General features: G+C 40.4%; 1 protein-coding gene across 1 annotated transcript in view; it reads right to left on the bottom strand.

Annotated features, from left to right (window-relative positions):
- The window catches only part of Mrc1 (mannose receptor, C type 1), an 80,388-nt gene extending 60,734 nt beyond the window's left edge, over nucleotides 1-19,654 (bottom strand). The window contains exons 1-4 of the mRNA XM_013014757.1: nucleotides 19,516-19,654; nucleotides 7,702-8,103; nucleotides 5,190-5,363; nucleotides 2,176-2,340 (exon numbers count right to left, since the gene is read on the bottom strand). Of these exons, the coding sequence (XP_012870211.1) occupies nucleotides 2,176-2,340; nucleotides 5,190-5,363; nucleotides 7,702-8,103; nucleotides 19,516-19,576 (802 nt within the window). The 5' untranslated portion in view covers nucleotides 19,577-19,654. The remainder of the gene's footprint in view (nucleotides 1-2,175; nucleotides 2,341-5,189; nucleotides 5,364-7,701; nucleotides 8,104-19,515) is intronic.
- Between the last annotated feature and the right edge of the window lie 427 nt (nucleotides 19,655-20,081).

Below are 20,081 nucleotides of genomic sequence, written 5' to 3' on the forward strand. Positions count from 1 at the left end.
AAGGTGCAGACCAAACATTTTAGTGTGGTTATATGTAACAACAAACCCACATGCTAATTTTTTTGAACTTTTATCTCTTCTGCCTGCATTGTCTGCAATGATCATATGCCTACTTTGAATTCAGCCATGACAGCATGTGCATCCATGTCCAATACTACACTGCTTTGTGTGTTCATTTGTTTGTTGTTGGCTGGTCTTGGGCATTGAACTTTAGGCCAGGGCTCTGTAACTGGGCTTCTTTTGTTCAAAACTAGCACTCTACCACTTGACCCACAGTGCCATTTCCATACACTGGTATTTTCATCTTCATTTCTACATAGAGAAATTATTCTACATGAAGATCATTTCATTTCTACAAAGCATCAAAGGAAACTAGTGAAAGCAAATCAAAGTAAGAAGCCAAATTTCACTTCCCTTCTCTTCTTTCAGTTCTGTAAAAGCAGCCCTACTCACATGTAGATACAGATTTGATTCAGGAATTGAGCATTTGTAGTGTCCCGATGTTTTGCAGGGTGGAAAGGCAAATCAAGAGGAGGTTGGGGGAGGACAGGTGGGCTTTGCCCTGCAGAGGGCAGTAACCTAGATGTCCAGAGTGAACAGCATTTGTCATAGCAAGGAGAGGCTTGGGGGGAGGGGAGAACTCTCCTTGGGGCCTTAGGTACTAGCACATGACTGCTCATTGTGTAAGTGGGACATGGACAGGGTAAAATGGGGGACAGGGCTGGATTCCCTTCAGCGCTTGTATGGTCTGGAAGCATTAGGCAAGCTTTCTAATTCTTGCTGATCAGCCTGCGAGTGCATCTACCATGTGAAGATTTCAGGATTCAGCTACAGGGTTGATGCTGGCTTTAGAAATAAAGTCAGGATACACTGACTTTACACTGCAGGGTACACTGCATCTGTTCAATAAATAATGGTGAATTGAGTGTCAGGGTCATCAAGCTGACTTACACATACAGAAATAATCCTATTTACTGCTCAAAACTGTCACATGAAATTAATCTTATCATAAAAGTAGAAACCATTTGTGTTTTGATTTTTTAAATTTATTAACAACATATTTCTCCCAAATAGAGCAGACATCCAACACACACCTTTATTTTCTAGATTCTTCCTCAATATATCATGAAATATCATGAATAGCTTTCTTCCAGAAAAAAATAAACCAAGGGATGTCTTTCTTATTCTTTCATAGTTTACACTTCCTGTCAGATTTTTCCCCTCATCATATGATATAGTTCATGACTTGCAGGAAGGCCGGAAATAACTCCAAACTCTTGTCTAAAAAAGCAAAAATCATTCTTTTCCCGATTCCATGAAAATTTGCTGACAAAAATTTTGCAGGCTTGGATACCCAAATGAACATCTGAAGCGAAGTGGACCCTGAACTTCGTAAGCTGTGTGTGGTTCCCTGGCCCAAATGCCAATCATAATGTTGATCAACAAAAGTTTGCTCTGCCAAGGAGGTGGAAAAGAGGTGGATCCTTGGGGTCTGATCTGGGCATCTCCACTCTAAATTCTCCAATCATGAAAAAAAGCAAGCTCGCTTTTTTGAGGGGGTGGGGCAGAGCTGAGATTTGAACTCAGAACCTTCTTCATTCTTAACCACTAGGCACTACCTCTAACCCTCTCTTGCTCTGGTTATTTTTGAGATAGGGTCTCACTTCCCACCCGGGGCCAAGATCTATCTATACGACTTTAAAAACTTATACAGTCTGGGAGTTGGAGGGACCCTGGGCACAATGGATGCAAGGCTGTTTAGCAGTGCTTGACTTGTTTCACCAGATGGTGACAGGATTTCATCTTATCACCTTGAACTCATGCATGATCTCTGGATTCAGATGAGATCTAAATTGTGAATCCTTGACCTACATGGTGCCAAGCCACTGCCTATGCCTCAAAACAACATCCCTCACTGACAGTGGCATCCTTTACCAGGAGCCCAGACTCATCCCTCAACTCCTTCAGGCTCTGAAGAGCACAATAACCAAAAGAAGGAAGTTGGCTCATCACATCACTTCCTGAATGGGGCCAGGTGGCTTTACCTGTCCTCTCCACTACAGGACCAATTCTATCAGCATGTATGTAATCACATGTAGCACTTGTCAGTTACCTTCTGTAAATCAAACCATCCTGATTTTACTCACGACGTCACTTTCTCCCTCTGTCATTTACCTGTCAGGTATGTTTGCTCGTGAATCTCGGTGACACTCAAAAGCTCAGCGTCCTGCTGCTGGCAGCTCTTCCTTGCCTGGTGCCAGGTTAAAGCAGACTTGGAGTTTATCTGGTAGAAAATGCCTGTCAGTGGATCTTTACTCCATAATCTTTCACTGCCCTCAACTGCAAAAGAAGTCGAAAGGAATTTGTCTGCATCAGACATTGGCAATGCATCCAGGAAACAATATTGGTTAAACCATTCAACCAGCATTATTGCCTGCCATGGTATCTTTTTCTTTTCATCTCCTCCCCCACCATCTTTTCTTATTCTTAAAGCTAGATGTATTTTCTTCGCTGCTGAAGTGAAGACTAGAAGTTCAAAGGTTCAGCCACATCCAATCTCTTCCATGTGTCTCAAGAAAGAAGGAAAGAGGCATTAAATCTCTATTTTTCTTCTGGGACATTTGAGATCTGATGGGTTAGAAAGGAAAGATAAAAATAGAGAGCCAGATGCCAGTGGCTCACACCTGTAAAATCCTAGCTATTCAGGAGGCTGATTTCTGAGGATGACAGTTCAAAGCAGTTAGGGCAGAAAATCCACGAGTCTTCTATCTTCAACTAACCAACAATAAGCCAGCAGTGGAGCTATAACACAAGTGGTAGTGAGCCAGTCTGAGTATTGGCACCAAAAAAATAAAAATAGAGAGTAGGGCCAGTTAGCTCAACTTTCTAAATCAAGCAAGACAATAAATATTGAAAGAAGAGAGAACATAAATAAATCAGTCTTTTCTCCGCAAGTGGATATGTTGTTTGCATACTTTCATTTGGTCTTTAAAAACAAAAGAATTACAAGGGAAGATCCCATAGATAGAGGGGCTATACCCGAGCTTAAAGAGCCACATTTTCTCTTCACTAGATACATGCAATCTCACTGAAGAAGGTCTTAGTAATAGTAGATATTGATGGCTAGATATTCTTTCCTCAGAGTAAAAAAAAAATATTTCAGCTTATCTTTGTCTTTGCTATTTATGATTCTGTATATACTCTATAAATTTGGTATATGCCTTGAAAAGCTAACAATGTAAATATTACATTATTAACTTACATGTAAGTATTACTTATGGCCAGTATTAGGGTGCCAGACTGAGCCCCTGCACACTATGCACAGTCATGATCCTTAACTCTGAACCTAACTGGGTCTGGCAAGGAAGTAACACACCACACCCTGTGGGTATGACATTTGTGGTCCCACAGAACGTCAGAGAGGAACAAAAACACATTATTATTTGATTTAGGCAATATTGTGTGTGTGTGTGTGTGTGTGTGTGTGTGTGTGTGTGTGTGTGTGTGAAAGAGAGAGAGAGAGAGAGAGAGAGAGATGCTGGGGACTAAACCCATGGCCTGGAGCATGCAGAGTAGGCTACATTAAGCTGCCACCCCTAACCCTAAAATAACTATAAATCCACTCTTCATTTATATAAAAATTAATCTGGAGTCAGGCACTGGTGGCTCTCACCTGTAATCCTACCTACTCAAGAGTCTGAGATGTAAGGATAGTGGTTCAAAGTCAGCTTGGGCAGGAAAGTCAGTGAGACTCTTATCTCTAATTAACCACTAACTAGAAAACCAGAAGTGGTGCTGTGGCTCAGAGCAATAGCACACTAGCCTTGAGCAAAAAGAGCTCAGGGACAGTGCCCAGGCTCTCAGTTTAAGCCCCACAACTGACAAATTAATCTGAATTATGAATGTTAAATCTAAATAAATTCCAGTGAGCTGATGCCTTGTAAGACCTTCCAAATGAAACTTAAATGGAGTTTATTTATTGAAAAATAAAGATATTTTAAATTACTACTTTTAGAAACTTTAGTTACTTGGTTTATCACAAGCTAAAAGTGGAAAAGTGAATAAAGGAGAATTATTTCTTTGTTGAAGAATGGAGGAAGCAAAATAAATGCCAAACAGAGAAGTTTAAAATAAAATATGTATATTTTTTCTATTTTAAATCATGGAATTAAAACATCATTTCTCAATGAAAAAACCAGGTTTGCTGAGTATACAACACCCCAAAGAGTTCAAATTCTCACAATAAACCAACAAAAAGTGATGTTGGAAGCTAAAGTTGCAAGCTATGACAAATTGATAGAGCAGGGTCTTTTCCTTTTCCTGTTCTCAGGATACTTGAAAATAAATGTCTAAATAGAAGGAAAACATTATGGTAAACAGTGCAACAGATAACAGAGAGCATATGTTTGGTGTCACTAGCTCAATAAGTTGTGTCTCATTTTCTTGTACTGAAATTGCTAGTTTGAGGCTGATAAGAGGGCACAATGAAGTCTTGAAAGGAAAACAAAAATAAAACAAATGGTGAAATTACAAAGCCCTCAAAGACATGAGTGTATAAATTGTACTGGAAACAGTTAATGCAAATAGACTTCGTTTTTTCTTGCACTGTTTTGACTTCTGCATTAACATGGAAAAAAATCAGAGCATGTGGCTCTGAAGACGTAAATTAGAAGTAAAAAGGTTAAAAATCATTCTGTTTTACATCCTCAAGCTAACTCTCCAGCACATTTCTAAAGAGATCCAAGGTTATGAGTTTTCCTCATGAGCATTGCTCATCATGTTTCCTCCATTTCATTCATTAAAAAATGTAGGTCGGGGGAAAACAAGCTCCTATCTCTGGCACTAAGAGTACATGGTATGATATACGGCATGGTCGACCCTAAAATCTCAGAAAATAACTGAGAGTGGGTAAATATGAAAGGTCATCCAATGCAAGAAATGCTAGGATAGTTGAAATGCAGTTTGATCTTCTAAGCAAGATCTAACTACCTATCGAATGTCAGGTTGAGATTCAGAAGATCTGTATTCCTGTCTTCAGCCTACACAGACTATGTTTTTTCCACTGTTAAAACAACCAGATCCAGTGGGAAAATGAATAACTGCATTCACTTGGAGGAGATGTGGTAGGTAAGCACAAGGTCTGGTCTCATCCTTATGTTGCTGTGTTGGATGTGCCAAAAGATACTTACATTTCAATGGACAAAACCCAAAGAGCTTATCCGTGTCATAGTCTGTGGTAGTTCCACACCAGAGCCATCCATCTGATCGTCCAACATTTGTGCAATCTGCGTACCACTTGTTTTCAAACTTGAATGGGAATGCACATGTTGCTCCGTTTGCGTTGCCCAGGAGTGTGTACATGGCTGGAGAAATAGATGGATGCGCGAATGTGAGTGACATTGTCAATACTGACTTTACATGCTAAGGTAACTGGGTCTTCTCTCTTCTAATTGTACCTGGGTATCCCCTTCTTCTTCTATCCCAGTCTTTTACTGGGTTCTTGTTTCTGTCCATACTAAGGAGTAACTCTAATATTACTTCATAGCCACTGGATGTTGAAATACATTTTCTTCTTCCCTCTGAACTCTGTTGCAGGATTCTTTTGACTACTGGGAGGTCATTAGCCAGTAAGCAAAATGTGATCATCTTCAGCAGAAGCACTTGGATCTTTATTTTTAAAAATGAAAAAATTCCCTTCCCTGATGTATAACTTAATTATTGCAAATAAGGGAAACCATGGGACCTATATTTCTTTGGGTCTGGCTTATTTCACTTAATATGATTTTTGTCAAGTCTTCCCATTTCCTAACAAATGGGGCGGTGTCATTCTTTCTAGGTTAATTTTATCAGATGAGCAGAAAAGCTCAAAAGCTTATATGACCATATAAGATGATGCTAAATGAAATGAACCCCAAGATATGGACACAAGAGGTTTTTCTTTGTCATTGTTGCTTTTAATGTACTGTGTGATTTTTTTGTTTCTTTTATATGTTCTTCTCCCTATGCTTTATCCCTTGTCACTGTATTTGATTTTGGTACCTGCATCTTGTATATACATTTAGCTAATTTGGGGAGGGGAAGGAGAATAACAACATGCTGAAACAAGGTCACAGGATGACCCATTGCAACAATGATACTCACAGACACTATGTTGGAAATGAACTTTACAACTTGGGTGGGGAGGAGTAGGGAGGTGGAGGGAGGTAAGAGATAGTAGGAGAAAAACAAAGGAGGGTGTAACAATGTTGGACAAGAAATGTACTCGTTACCTTACTCATGTAACTGTAACCCCTCTGTACAGCACCTTTACAATAAAATAACATTTTAAAAAATCCCTTCTCCCATATATGCTAATTCAGAATAAGGGTCTGCATGTTAAGTTCTCCAGATGGTTCTTAATCCTATTAAAATAGGACAGCCACTGTTCTAAACCCTGTGCATATTTGTCTCAAGACAAATGGGAGGACAGAAAGGGTAGGAGAGGGGGACTCCTAGTGTATTTTAATACAAAACCAGTTCCACGGTGTCATATTACTCATATTGAATTCCTCAATTAACACAATTGTCTCCTCTGAAGAACTGGACTCAAGTTGATTTCATCCTTGTTCTACTTTTTAATTTTAAATTGTATCCTGGAAGGTTGTGCTACTTAACTGGCCTCTCTTGGAGTTTTTAAATGTATATTTTGTTCAAAAAGTGCCCTAGAATAGGTGTTGTGTGAGCTTGACTTCAATTTCTACACTCTTCTCCTCTCTGTTTTATACAGATAGAAGATAGAAAGCTGACAAACTACCTCTTTCCAAAGAACTCAATTCCTACATTTGTTCTCACTGTGATAAGCTGGCTTCAGCCCATCTCAGCAGCCCCAGTAACAAAGTAATTTGGAAGCAGGTATCTCTTGTTCCCAAAGGCAGGAGTGTGCTCTGACCTTGAGGTTGTTCTAGATAACACTTCACTACATCCAAACTCGAAATGGGTGATAGCATCATCTCATTCAAGAGAGTGGCCTTTGTGAAATGCTTCAAGTCCTTTTTAATTTCCTTTGGTTTTTTGCTCTGTTTCTGGGCAGCCAACAGAGAATGAAATTTGGCCATGATAAGGGAAGACTAAATCCTCTTTATTTTGTTTGACCTTCAAGAGCTCATGGAACCAACTGTGGACAAAATTGTTTCTCAAAGTACTGTCATTATATAAGAGAGATAACTAAATATGCTACAATATCAACTAACAAACTATTTCCTCAGCTTTTCTACCACAGACTCTACATACCCGAAGGGTGACAAAATAAGTCAGAAAAATCCTGAAACACCGTTTGCCACAATGTCATCTTAGCTGATCTGAGTTAGTAAAGAATATTGTTCTTGTCATTCCTTCTCCCAGTATAATTTAAGCCAAATAAAAAGAGAAGTTTAGTTTGATTTGTTTAATATTACAACTTTATAATGTTAAGTAAGAGGCAAGGGGTCAAACCATTGTGATGACGGCTGCAGCCCTTTGCTTAACAAATCCATACCTTGGAGAAGTTTCATGCTATGTCCTCCTTCGCTATTACAACTAGCTCAGTATTATTCAGGACTTTCTATTGCATTCATTCCCTATGATGCTTTTCTAGAGCACAGAATGGGGCTAAGCATAAAGAATGGAATCAGTATTTCTAGCACAGGGCAGCTAAGCTGGGAGAAATTTGACATGAAAGTTTACCTTCATAACCTCTAGAGCATAAGTCATCAGTGGTTCCGTAAATCTTCCACCTGCTCCATAAACCAGATCCCTTGTACAGCATAATATTCTTCTCTTGCCTGTTGCCATAGTTAAAAAATAAATCTTCACCCTTGATCCCAAAAAGCGTGTCATTTTTGCACTCCCACTTCTGATATTGGCTCTTTGAGTCACAGGCATATAAAGTGACAGCAACCCAATCAGTTTTTGATGGCACCCCCAGGCATAACTTAAAAGCAACACTCATAACCTGGGAATCAGACACCCATCGGAATTTTTGAGATTCAGAATCCGGGTTGCAAACTGCAGTTTGGACAGAAGTTGGACTTAGGGCTTCCACACAGCGCTTGTGATCTTCATTGTAGATCAAAAATTGCCTGGTATCTGTTTAAAAGAGAGAAGACAAGAAAACGGGCTTAAGTGTGTCCACGTGATAATGGCAATATTGTAGGTCAAAAGTGCCCAACTTTCCATGTCCCTAAAGATTTGTGATCACAGGAAAAGAGAGGAAGGCAATGATGCCTGGGGAGGCCGCATGTACCTCCTGGTGGTTCTGGATAATGGAGGGAGAGAATGAAGACGTGGGTAAACAGAGAGTCTGTCATAGCTAACATCTGTGGGTGCTGTGCTCAGAGGCAAGTTCTCCAAAAAACAGCCTCGTCTTGAAGAGCCTTCAAGTAAGAGCCCAATTTAAATGCTCCCAAATTACAAGAAAGTGAATACAAGAATGCAGAGAAAAGAAGGGAATGACCAAAGTACAGCGGCAGAAAGTGCAAATAGGCAGAATCCACTCCTGGCCAATCAGTGGGTACATATGAGATACGATCTGAAAAGTAATGAAAGCAAAAAGGAATGGGGCTGTGGTTCAAATGGCAGAGCAATTACCTCATGTGCACAAGACCCTCAGTGTGACCCCTAGCACCACTGAAAAAAGAGGTCAAAACAATGTCATTATGAGGGGAAAGAATGGATAATTGAATACACAAGACATAAAATTAAATACACATATGCCTTAGAGTAAGGTTCTGGAGACCAACACATCCCTACCCCTTTTTGAGGAAGATTGATAAAACCTGTATATAGTTATCCTGCTTATGTAACCACAGTAATTACTTACGGGTTTCACCTATGTATGATACTTTTAATTAAAAATTTTTTACTTTAGATCAAATAAAAAATTTACCTTCATTTTGTGAACTATAAAGTTTTGGAAGTACTTTCTCAGTATCCCCAGTTAACCAAACTAGCCTTAGTTTTGCTTTGTTTTTTGTGTTCTAATAATAAAGAACTGAAAGGTTTAGTACCTAGCATGTCTAGAATAATACGTCACCTTTCGTTTTATTGGTGTACTTGACCCTTGTATTACAGATACAAAAGTGTATTTCATAATGATTTGTGAAATGTTTAAAAAGGAATAATAATTGTAAGTATGGAATTATTGGAGATGGCATCTTATAAGAATGGCTTTAAAAAGAACCATGATTTTAGGCTTACAGTTTGGAACTGGCGATATAAGCAAATATGTGTGGATTGCTTTTGCTTACAGTCCAAAGTTGCTTGCTGGCAAAATGGGACTTCCTCTTGCAAAAAATAAAAAAATAAAAAGGAAAGAAAAATGGATCCAGTAAGCAGATTTTTTTTACCCTTAAATCAAAATTCATACCAAGGTTTTTGTTTTCTGTTTATTTCTAACAAACACACAAATGAAAAATGACCTGAGAGCTTTTAAAGTTGTGACATGAGAATAAAGTACAAACCTTTTCTTTCTAAGTGTCTCCTGCTTTGATTAGTTCTTTCCAAAGGGAAAGATTGCAGATTCTCTTTCTAATCAAACCACCCATTGCAATAAACTAAGAATAAAAAGTTTATAAGATTATCACTAGGAGAATCATCCCTAATTACAAACGACTTAACTCAAGCCAGGCTCTGTTCGCTGTTCTTAATTTTCCAGTAAGGTTAGCATTATCTGCACTTTGACAGCAGATCTAGAACCTTCCATTTAAAGCTTAAAATTGATATTGGCCTGAAAGATTTTCTCCTAACTCAAGTCTCTATCTGGTCTAGTCTACACTTCATTGACATGTCCTACCTCTGTTTCACCTAGATTTTTTAACTCTGTGCTGCTTCAGATTATTGTCTGGGATCTTCAGCTTCTACTTCTGCTTTCTTGGGATTGAGATTCCATCAAGCTTGGATCCAGAGCCCTGTGGAATTGACAACTATTACCTGGACATGCCACAACTTAGCAGATTTCCTTCCATTCTAGCTCAACTTCCCTCACTTTACTTTGTTTTGTTATCACCTCTGGCTTCCTGTGACAAAACAAGTTGCTTTCTGTCTTGCCAATATTATTAAAATTCTAATAATAGGACACTTGGCTCACAATAAAGCACATGGGATAGGAAAAGGAAATGTTTTTTTTTCTTTTATTACTGTGATCACTTATTATACCCAAGTGCCACCTTAGTCTCTTCCAGTCTGAAAAACTAACACACTTTGAGAATTGTGTCATTCGGTATAATCTCATGTTAATTCTACTTAAAATATGATGTTTAATAAACAGCTATCAAATCTTTTTCCCAATGGCATCACTACCCACCCAGATTCAAAACTAAAATGTGTCATCCTGGATTCTCATTTCCCTTCATTTGCTAGGGCAATACCAGAATCTATTGATGTCGGCCAAAACTATGCCAAAGGTCAATTTTACATGTCAACTGGGTGCCATCATTGTGGTATCAAATGCCAATCTGTATAGATGAGCTTGTTGGCAGACACAGGTGGCTCATGCTTGAAATCCTAAAAAGTACTCAGTAGGCTGAAGTCTCAGCATCACAGTTCAAAGCTAGCCTAGATGGCAAAGTCTGTGAGCCTTTTATTTCCAATTAATCACCAAAAAAAACCCAATGTGGAGCTGTGGCTCAAGTGGTAGAGCATTAGGAAAAGCACCCAGGTTCTGAGTTCAAGCTTTCCTTTAGTGGGAGTAAGCTTTATCCAATCAGACAGAGTCCTTAAGAAAAAAACAAAAAAGCTGTGGGAAAAGAGAATTCCCTGTAGCAGGAATGCTGCCTCCAGGCTGCCTTGGGACCCTGCTCCAGTGTGATCCTCAATGTCTCCCCAGAGACTCTGTTAAGCTTGTCTTAAGCATGGTGGTCTGGGGAGGTGGTGGGTCTTCTAGGACAGGTCCTTAGATCTCTCTGGGCTTGAGCTCAAAGAGGATGAGGAGACTCCTGATCCTCTCTCTCTTCTCACTCCTACCATGCTTTGCTGTCTCACTACAATTCTAACCAATCATAGGCTGAAACCTCCAAAACTGTAAGCCTAATAAACCTCTCCTCTTCATAAGTTGATTGCCTCAAGTATTCTGTTATGGTGACAGAGCTAAAACAGGCTTGAATTGGAATATGAAATCTGAGTTTCCAGTTTGCCCTGTTTGTAATTTATATTTGTTCTCTCTCTCCCCTTTCTCCTCCCCACCCCCACATTTCATTTCATTGCAAACTATTACATATGCCCCCAATCTAACAGGGTGTTGTTCTTCAATCTTCACTCTCCTCTCTCCTTGGAATAGAATCATCACTGATGATTAGACTTACTTTCCCAATTTCCCAATGTCCTTTGAGAATCTGACTTATCACCTGACTCCTTATTGAAGAATGAGCCCTATGTAATGAGTTGTAGCCACTGAACCACACAGAAGACATGTTTCTTACTATTTTCAGTCTCATTACTGGCTTGCCTGATTTGTAGCACATTCTGACTGAATGCTGACTGGATAATAAAATCGCTTTGTCTTCTGCCTTTGTGGTATTTGGGTTTGAGAGAAGACTTTGTTTCTGACTAAAGTTTATTCCCCAACAATAGAAACCCTTAGAGACTAGCACCAATGCACCCATAAGATATACCCAGATTCTGCATTTCAGCTTACTGGACAGGGGGCATAACCCAGCCCTGCAACCCCTCAGCGCTCATTTCTGTTCACACCTGCCGCTTTCCAACCAGGCTGCCTTTCTGTTCCTCAAACATTCTAAGTCAATCCCACTTTAGCAACTTCAGATTTGGACTTCCTCCTTCTGAAGAAACTCATCAGAGTCCCTGCTTGGTTGTCAACTCCTTAGCAAGATGACCATCCTGACTCACTCTAGTCCTCTCTTTTCTAGAGAACATTTATAACCATCACCAGATATATTCTTTTCCTGTCATTTGCTTACATCTGTTACAAATGTAAAATCCATGAGAAGAAAACTTGAAGGGTTTTTTGGTACTGTTATTTCTCTTTGGGAAGCATAAATAATCTGTTAGGCTGGGTGTCTGTGGGTCATGCCTGTAACCCTAGCTACTCAGGCGGCTGAGATCCTGGACTGGACAGTGTGTGAGACTCTTATTTCCAATTAACCATAAAAGCCAGAAGTGAAGGTGTGGCTCAAGCGGAAGAGCACTAGCTTTGCACAAAAGCTCAGTAACAGCACCCAGGCTCTGAGTTCAAGCCATAGGACTGGTACACACACAACAGAAAATATTATTTATCTCTTCATCAATATTAATGTTTATGTCAATATTCATATATTTATAACCTAATTGTACTTTTATTAATATTTACAAATATTAATATAATTAATATTTATCTCTTCATAGATATTAGCAAGATGAATAAAAGATTATTTATTAAATCAGAAGCATCCTAACTAGTCACTCAGATAAATTTTCTTGAATAATAGATTCAAAAATATGAGTCCGGCTGGGAAGTTGGCTCAGTGGTAGAGTGCTTGCCTCGCATGCAGGAGGCCCTGGGTTCGATTCCTCAGCACCACATAAGCAGAAAAAAAAGCCGGAAGTGGCGCTGTGGCTCAAGTGGTAGAGCGCTAGCCTTGAGCTGAAGAACTGAGGGACAGCGCCCAGGCCCAGAGTTCAGGCCCCACGACCAGACCCCCCCCAAAAAATGGGTCAATTTAAGTTTAAATTATAAATCCATTATTCAAGAAAATAATGCATTTCTACTTATGAAAAGAGTACCTGAAAGTTTCTATTTTATACACACATATCTATTCTTGTTTCCTTTACTTATCTTTTGATATTAGGAAGCAGTGCAGGTTTTACATTCCCTTTGCCAAACAATGCAAGGAAATGGACCATTATCACATTGGGGTGATACATTTATACATGACTCCCTTCCCCAAATGGTCAGTATGTAGTATCCTTGTCCCTGGAACTGTATTGAAGACCTTGGACTGAGGACAGCACATGGCATTTTCTTTGTGTGTGTGTGTCACAACTAAGCACTCTTACTTTTTAATTTAGTAATACTGGGGTTTGAACTCAGGGTCTTGCTCTTGTGAGGCAGGTGTTCTCTCATTTGAGCCACACCCCTGGTTTATAATTATGGTTTTGTAACAGAAATACGGCAACCCTGAACAATGAGGTCAGCAGGATAGCTAGATTAACTTCTCTAAAATCTCATGTATGGGCTTCTTTTTCATTCTTATACACTGCACATTTCCAACACTGGGGATAGCCTCCCACTTTAATTTCACCTTTAGGATCCCATTTTTATATTTCAGCAAGTATTTGGCAAACATGGGCACCGTGTTTGTGACAATGTGTCAAACTAATGAGACAAACAGTCTATTGTGATTATTTCAAGACAGAAATGTTAAGGACCAAAATACACTTGGGAAAGAGCAGGTAATTTTCAACCTAGTATTTCAGGTTAAAAATAACAGAGGTCTAAACCAGGTGCCTGTAGCTCATGTATGTAATCCTAGCTATTCAAGAGACTGAGAGTAAAGGATTACAGTTTGAAGCCAGCCCAGGCTTAAAAAAAAAAGAAGAAGTCCGTCCAACTCTTATCTCCAACTTACTGCCAAAAAGCCAGAAATGACACTGTGGCTCAAAGTTATAGACCTTTAATCTTAAGCATAAAAGCTCAGGGACAGTGCCCGGGCTCTGAGTTCAAGCCTTAGGACTAGCACACACATGATCTTGCACACACAAGTGCACACACACACACACACACACACACACACACACAAATAACTGAAGTCTAAATATCCTAATAGTGACACTGATTTTCTTTTAATTGTGTCTTAGCAGTTAAAGTTATTCTATTATCTATTAACAACCAGTCACATTTTTATACCTACCAGAAAAGAAAAAAATGAAATTATAAAAGCTAAGTATATAGGGCTATAAAGATGATGTGCTATATTTTCTAGTATACTTTCAGATTTACTCCACTACGGATAGATAAAATACTATCACTAAAATGTACACACATACACAAATAACTCATGGAAGACAGAGCCACTGAACAAGAGGAAGATAAGCAAATACTTAGTAGTGGGAGTTGCCAGAGGCCCTCTTATTTCTCATTGGCCCTTGCCAGACCCACACATACAAGCTTCACTTCCAAAATGCCACAGTACATCTCATCATGGGGATGTTTTCTGACCATTAGAGCCCTCTGCCTGCACACAGGGCCGACCAGAAGGGCCAAGAATAATAAATGGCCACCCCTAGGATTGCTCTTCGCCCAGTGGCTTGTGGGAATTGACACACTCCCAGTGCCTTGCCCTTGGGTGGGATGATACTGAGGCTCCATCCCACGCTGGCCCGACCGCTCCTCAGCAGAGCTGAGCTCTTACCACAGTGGTTACTGGTTTCTTAACTCGCTTGCCCTTCCTGTCTCATTTTGCCATTCCTCCTGCAGTGCTTTCCGAGACTGCCTTCCAGTCAAACTACGTGCACTCAAACCGGAGTCAGATGTCACCTTCTGGAAGAATCCACACTGAGAAATACTGTGCAGCCATGAGCCTCAGTAAATAAGTGTAGTATCCACAATGCCCAACCCATCAAAAAATTAAGTGAAGAATGTTTATCAGTCACCTCATATATGTCCAAACAAACAAAGAAGAAAACGATGTCTTGGTGGACATAAAGAATGAACCTAGAATTTGGTTTAGCAACATTGAGTAAAAGAGCAATGGAACAATAAAAAAAATGGTGTTCACCTTTCATTCTTTCATTCATCCATTTTCCAGAGAGCCTAGTGATTTATGCCACTAGCTGGCCCATTTAGGAAATCACATATATGAATCCATATGGATTCTGACATGGTGGAGAAAGGACACAACAGGGAATTCTTTCTGTTATCTCTCCAACCTCCCTAAAAATAGGAATCTCTGCCAGAAGCCAGTGGCTCATGCCTATAATCTTAGCTAGGAGACTGAAATCTGAGGACCAACGAAAACCCTCAGGTAGGAAGATGACTCTGTGATGCTCTTTCTTCCATGCAGATCCATGCAAATACTTGAGCAAACTCATCTGTGCCCTGTCAACCTGGGCGTGCTCAGGTTCCGTTGTACACCAACTGTAGGATCTTGGTCAATTTTCAACACTACTCTGTATTTCCATTTTCCCTTCTGGTTCACAAAGAGAAGGTAGTCAGCCCTACTCATACATTGCCATAGGAAATTCAATGAAATGATCTCAACAAAATGCGTTGAACTGTTCCTGATTCAAAAACCATTTGATACATGTTTGTTATCCTTATCATGAGTTTGGGGAAACCAGGCTTGAACACAGTGTGAAATGATTCAGAACAGGATAAAATTAGAGACAAGAAAGAGCGGATGTGGCAGCTTAGGAAGAGGGACAGAAAGACAGGACACTAGATATAGGGACACGGTGTCCATTCATGAAGGCAGGAGACTTAGTAGTAGATGGAGATGCTTGGAGGGGAGGGAGAGATCAGCTGGCTTGCAATCAAATTCTTGTTCCCCATTGATTCCCCATTGATTGCCTTAAACTAATCATTCTAGTCTCAATTTCCTCATTTGTAAATCAGGGAAAATAGTATTTATTTTCTAATGCTTCTGAATGAGCTTATATATATATATATATATATATATATATATATATATAAAACACTTATATAATTTTATACCTGGTAAATACTTGATAAGTAATGCCCTCTGACTCTCCATTGAAAAAAAATCTAAAAATTAAAAAGACTTTAATGTACTGCTGTTTTGAACCACAATTACATTTTTCCTGATCAATACACTCGAGCTGGTAGATTATTTCTACTTCTGAGCCTCCTGGCTCATTCACTTCTGCAACCCACCTACTCTCACAGCCTGGTTTCTTATGTAGTAAAAAGCAGAGAGGAGGCTGTGTGCTGGTGGCTCAGGTCTGTAATCCCAGCTACTCAGGAGGCTGAGATCTGAGGGTGGCAGTTCCAAGCGAGCCTGGGCAGGGAAGTCCATGAAACTTGTATCCACTACACTACTCAGAAAAAACCAGAAGTGACACTGTGATTCAAGTATTAAGAGTGCTAGCCTTGAGAACAAAAGCTCAGAGACAGTACCCAGGCTCTGAGTTCAAGCCTTATGACCAATTAATAAAAAACAAGTTTCATGGGAAACAAACAGGAGGAAACAGCCCTTGCTCCCCATATGCTATATCTGATATGTTCTCACTCTCAGTCAATCAGCCTTTGTTGTTGTTGTTGTTGTTTTTAGGTCTTTAGAGTCAGAGTCTCACTACGTACTTCAAGCTGTCCTGAAACCCATGCTCTTCCTGCCTCTGCCTCCCAAACTTTGGGATTATAGAAATGCACTACCACACCCAGATGCATTTGTTCTTTTTTCTTCTTCTTTTTTTTCTTTTTCTTTTTGCATTTGTTCTTACAGCAAGGACTCCAAGAGAGGATGGGAAAGTAAGAGCAGAGAAGTTCCCCCTGGGTTTGCCTCTACCTGCTAAATAGTGAACTACTGGACCTGGCTGTTCCTGACAATATTGTCTCTCCTTTCCAGAATGATGACACCACAATGAATCAGGGCCAAGTTCCCTCTTGCTTTAATAACTCATGATATGAAGGCTTCTGTCCCAAGCCCAGACTGCCTCAACTTTGTAATCAGTCCTTGTTCTAGGTTTCTTTCTGTCTCTTGGTCTCCTGATTTAGCTCCATCCTGAGAGTCTTGAAGGGCTCCAAGTTGTGCTGTAGAAACAGCCAGCAAGAGCTAATTGCTGGCACCTTGTCCTGACTCTGCCTTACGTGGCAACATGCTGTTGGTGAAGATGAATCATGGTATGAATGTTCATACCCTAGAAAATCATTAAGTGCTACAAGATCAAATCAGTGGTGTTTTCTTTTTCTTCTACATACCAATTTGTTAGCAAAAAGCAAGCCAAACCTGTGTACTTCCCAACCTTCTTCTGTTATGGTCCAAGTTCACTGTCCACGCAACTTCTACTACATCTATACTGTGGTTCAAGCTAAACTAAGGCCTAAATATAGGCAATGTGGCTGAAGAATAGGGCAAGAAGAGCAAAGGGCATCTATGTTAACAGCCTGGTGTCTTCAGGTACAACTGGCATCAGTCCACAGATACTCCCAGTTCTACCTGGGCAGAATGCTACTTGGAGACAGATGATAAGGCTCAGATCTGCAGAGATAAGTCACCAAGAAGGAGGGAAACTGTCCTGCAGGCTCCATCATGGGTACAAAGCCAGGAAAGAGTCCCTAAGAATCTACATTTATTCAGTCCACTGCTAAGAAGCAAGTGTCCTGCTTTTACCTACACTACTCTTCTACTTGGGCCAAGCAAAGATAGAATAAAATTACAGGCTCTTGGGTAAAACAGAAATTTCTGGAAGACAACCCCTTATTCCCAATTTTTTTTTCTGTTTTCTTGCTCTGTATTTCCTAAATTATGGGCAGATCTTCAGATCCTCCTTCTCTCTCCCAATGGCAGCACTCAAAAAGAGGAAGTCATTAGTCATCATGAGGCATCCTGCTGTCTCTACAAGGGAAATATTTCTAAGAAAATGGATGAGGACTTTTTGCTCAAGAGCCTAAGCCAGTTTAAAGAAAACTGAGATCTCTGCATGACCTAAGATGGGAGCCAACGGCCACATGTGACCTCTGAGGAGTGAAAAGGAGACCAGTGTGATCTGAGACATGGCGTCGGTGCACAATACACACCCAACTCAAAGAGGTAGTCTGGAGAACTAATAGGAAAAAAATAACCCGCTAAATTTAAGAATGGCAAAACATTAAGGAAAAATACTTTGAATGTATTGGGTGAAATAAGCTACATTAATAAAAATCAAATCACCCCTATATACATGTATATGAATGTTAAATATAGATATGAATATATAGAGAAACATATTGAATATGGATATTGAGTATATGTATAATATATAGATATGGAGATGAGGGAGAGAGAGAGAGAGAGAGCGAGAAGAAAGAAATTCAGTGCTGGGAATCAGACCCCAGGCCTTGCATGTGCTAGGCCAATGCAGTATCATCCAATTAGATCTTCCTTCCTCTTTTTAGTTGTTTTTAACATGACTACATTATGCAACTAATTCTTTCTTTGGGGCTATACTGGTTGTGAGCATGTAGACCTTGTAAACAGCCCTGGATGTTCACACTACTCTATTTGAGAAAGCACAACACTTAGATTATCCAGTCTGAATTGTTAACCTTTGGGGACCTGAAGAATAAGCAGATTCTCTTGCCTACAACTAACATCTGGAAAAAGGGTGGCAACCCAGACAATGTCTCCCTCCATTTGTGATCTCAGATGCCCAGATTAGGAAGTTCCTCCTGAGAGAAATGCTTTTGGAGACAGGACCATGATAAAAACAACTCCCAGAATGCTTCAACATTCTCACTCTTGAAAAAAAATCTTTTTTTAAAATGCTTAATATACTGCAGGGGCAGATGCCTGTTTTGAATCACTATACTCTGTTCTCCACACTCATACACAGTATAACTCACTGAATCCTCTCGCTGTTGGAACAGGAAATATCACTCTCCCCATTCTATAGACCCGGAAACTAAAGCACAAAGACAGAAACCCCTTGTCCAAGGTCACACAACTAGCAAGTGACAGAGGCTGGAACAAATGATGCTGCCTTTGCTTTTGTTTTGGTAACTGGTACTTAATGCTGATTGAAGATTTAGCTTTTTCTATGGTCAAATACTCTCCCCTAGGAAACTTGCTTTCTAGACACACAGTAGGACCAGCAACACACACTGTGCCTCATGAATATGAATAGGTGGATGGAAAAGAAGAGAGATGAGAAACCAAATTAAGTAAAGTCAAATATCCCTTGCCCATCATCTTGAAATTGAACTGGGAATGGAGGATCTCTCCCAGAACTCTTGAGGGTGAAAAAGCTTAAGCAGGCTGAGTCCAGAGAAATAGGAGACAACTTCTAAGAGTGTCTTTGCAAATTTGGTACGTTCTGAATCTGATCCTCATGAGTCATCACTCTTCAGACAACGAATACTCATTTAAAACCAGGTTAAATCCAACTGTTGAGACAGCCTGAACTCTTTGGGCTACAGATTAGGATGAACTCGCTAACAATACAAATTATGAATGACTGAAACATCTCAGGGAAACAAATGAGCATAGAAATTGTGTTTGAGAAGATGATAGGTTGAGTCCATCCTTAAGAGCAAGATAAAGAGAGACACCCTCCTCCTCTCAGCCAGAGACACACAGAAGGTATTTGTTGGGAGATGGGGAATCGTGTGAATTGAATACTAGAAAGGCAAAACACAGAGCAGACATCCTGTGTATGGCTTGGACCCTGGCAGTACATAATGACTGAAAAGCCAAACCCCTCTCCAGCTCCTGGCTCCCACCCTGGAGACCAAGACCTACCTCTCCTCTCCTGGATATTGGCAGGACTCTAATAAGCATCAACCAAAGAAAAAAGGTGCCACAGCACCCGAAGCAAAAGCACACCCCCCCAGACCTCCCAGAGTAGACTTACCCAATAGTTGAACAGCAAGCGGCATGGCAGCAACAAAAGCTAGGAACAGGTACAGCCTCATGACCCAGCGTGTCTCCTTATCTTCTGCTGATGGAGACAAAGGGAGAAGAGACACAAACCAGCCAGAGTCCCAGGTGCCCCTTTGCTTAATTCAGGTTCTCAGAGATACCCTGCTGAAAAGCAGTGCCAGGGAATCTCTCCCTTTTAAAGGGCTCCAGGATTTAGGAAAACCCTCCAATAAGAAGATATCCTGTCACATGACAGTGGTTAGCAAAACAGGAATTCAAAGTTACAAACTTTGCTTTGTAAGCTAACTTCTGAGAAGAGCAGCACAGGGGAAGGGGAGAGAGGCACATGTGTGGGAGAGGGCTGAGGACGGGGGAGGAGAGGCCAGAGCCTGCCAGAGGAGGCCAGCCAGGCCCGTGGGAGGGTGGAGGGGACACACCAGGGCCTCTTGCCTGCTGGGCCTGTTGCGTTGAGGTTGAGGCTGGATGGGACAAGCTCCTCCCCAGGCTACTTACTACCTGGGCAGGAAACAAAAACAGGGGTCCTCCTGCAAAGTCAAA

Source organism: Dipodomys ordii, unplaced genomic scaffold (assembly GCF_000151885.1).
Source record: "Dipodomys ordii isolate 6190 unplaced genomic scaffold, Dord_2.0 Scaffold24, whole genome shotgun sequence".
In the NCBI taxonomy this organism is placed as follows: Eukaryota; Metazoa; Chordata; class Mammalia; order Rodentia; family Heteromyidae; genus Dipodomys; species Dipodomys ordii.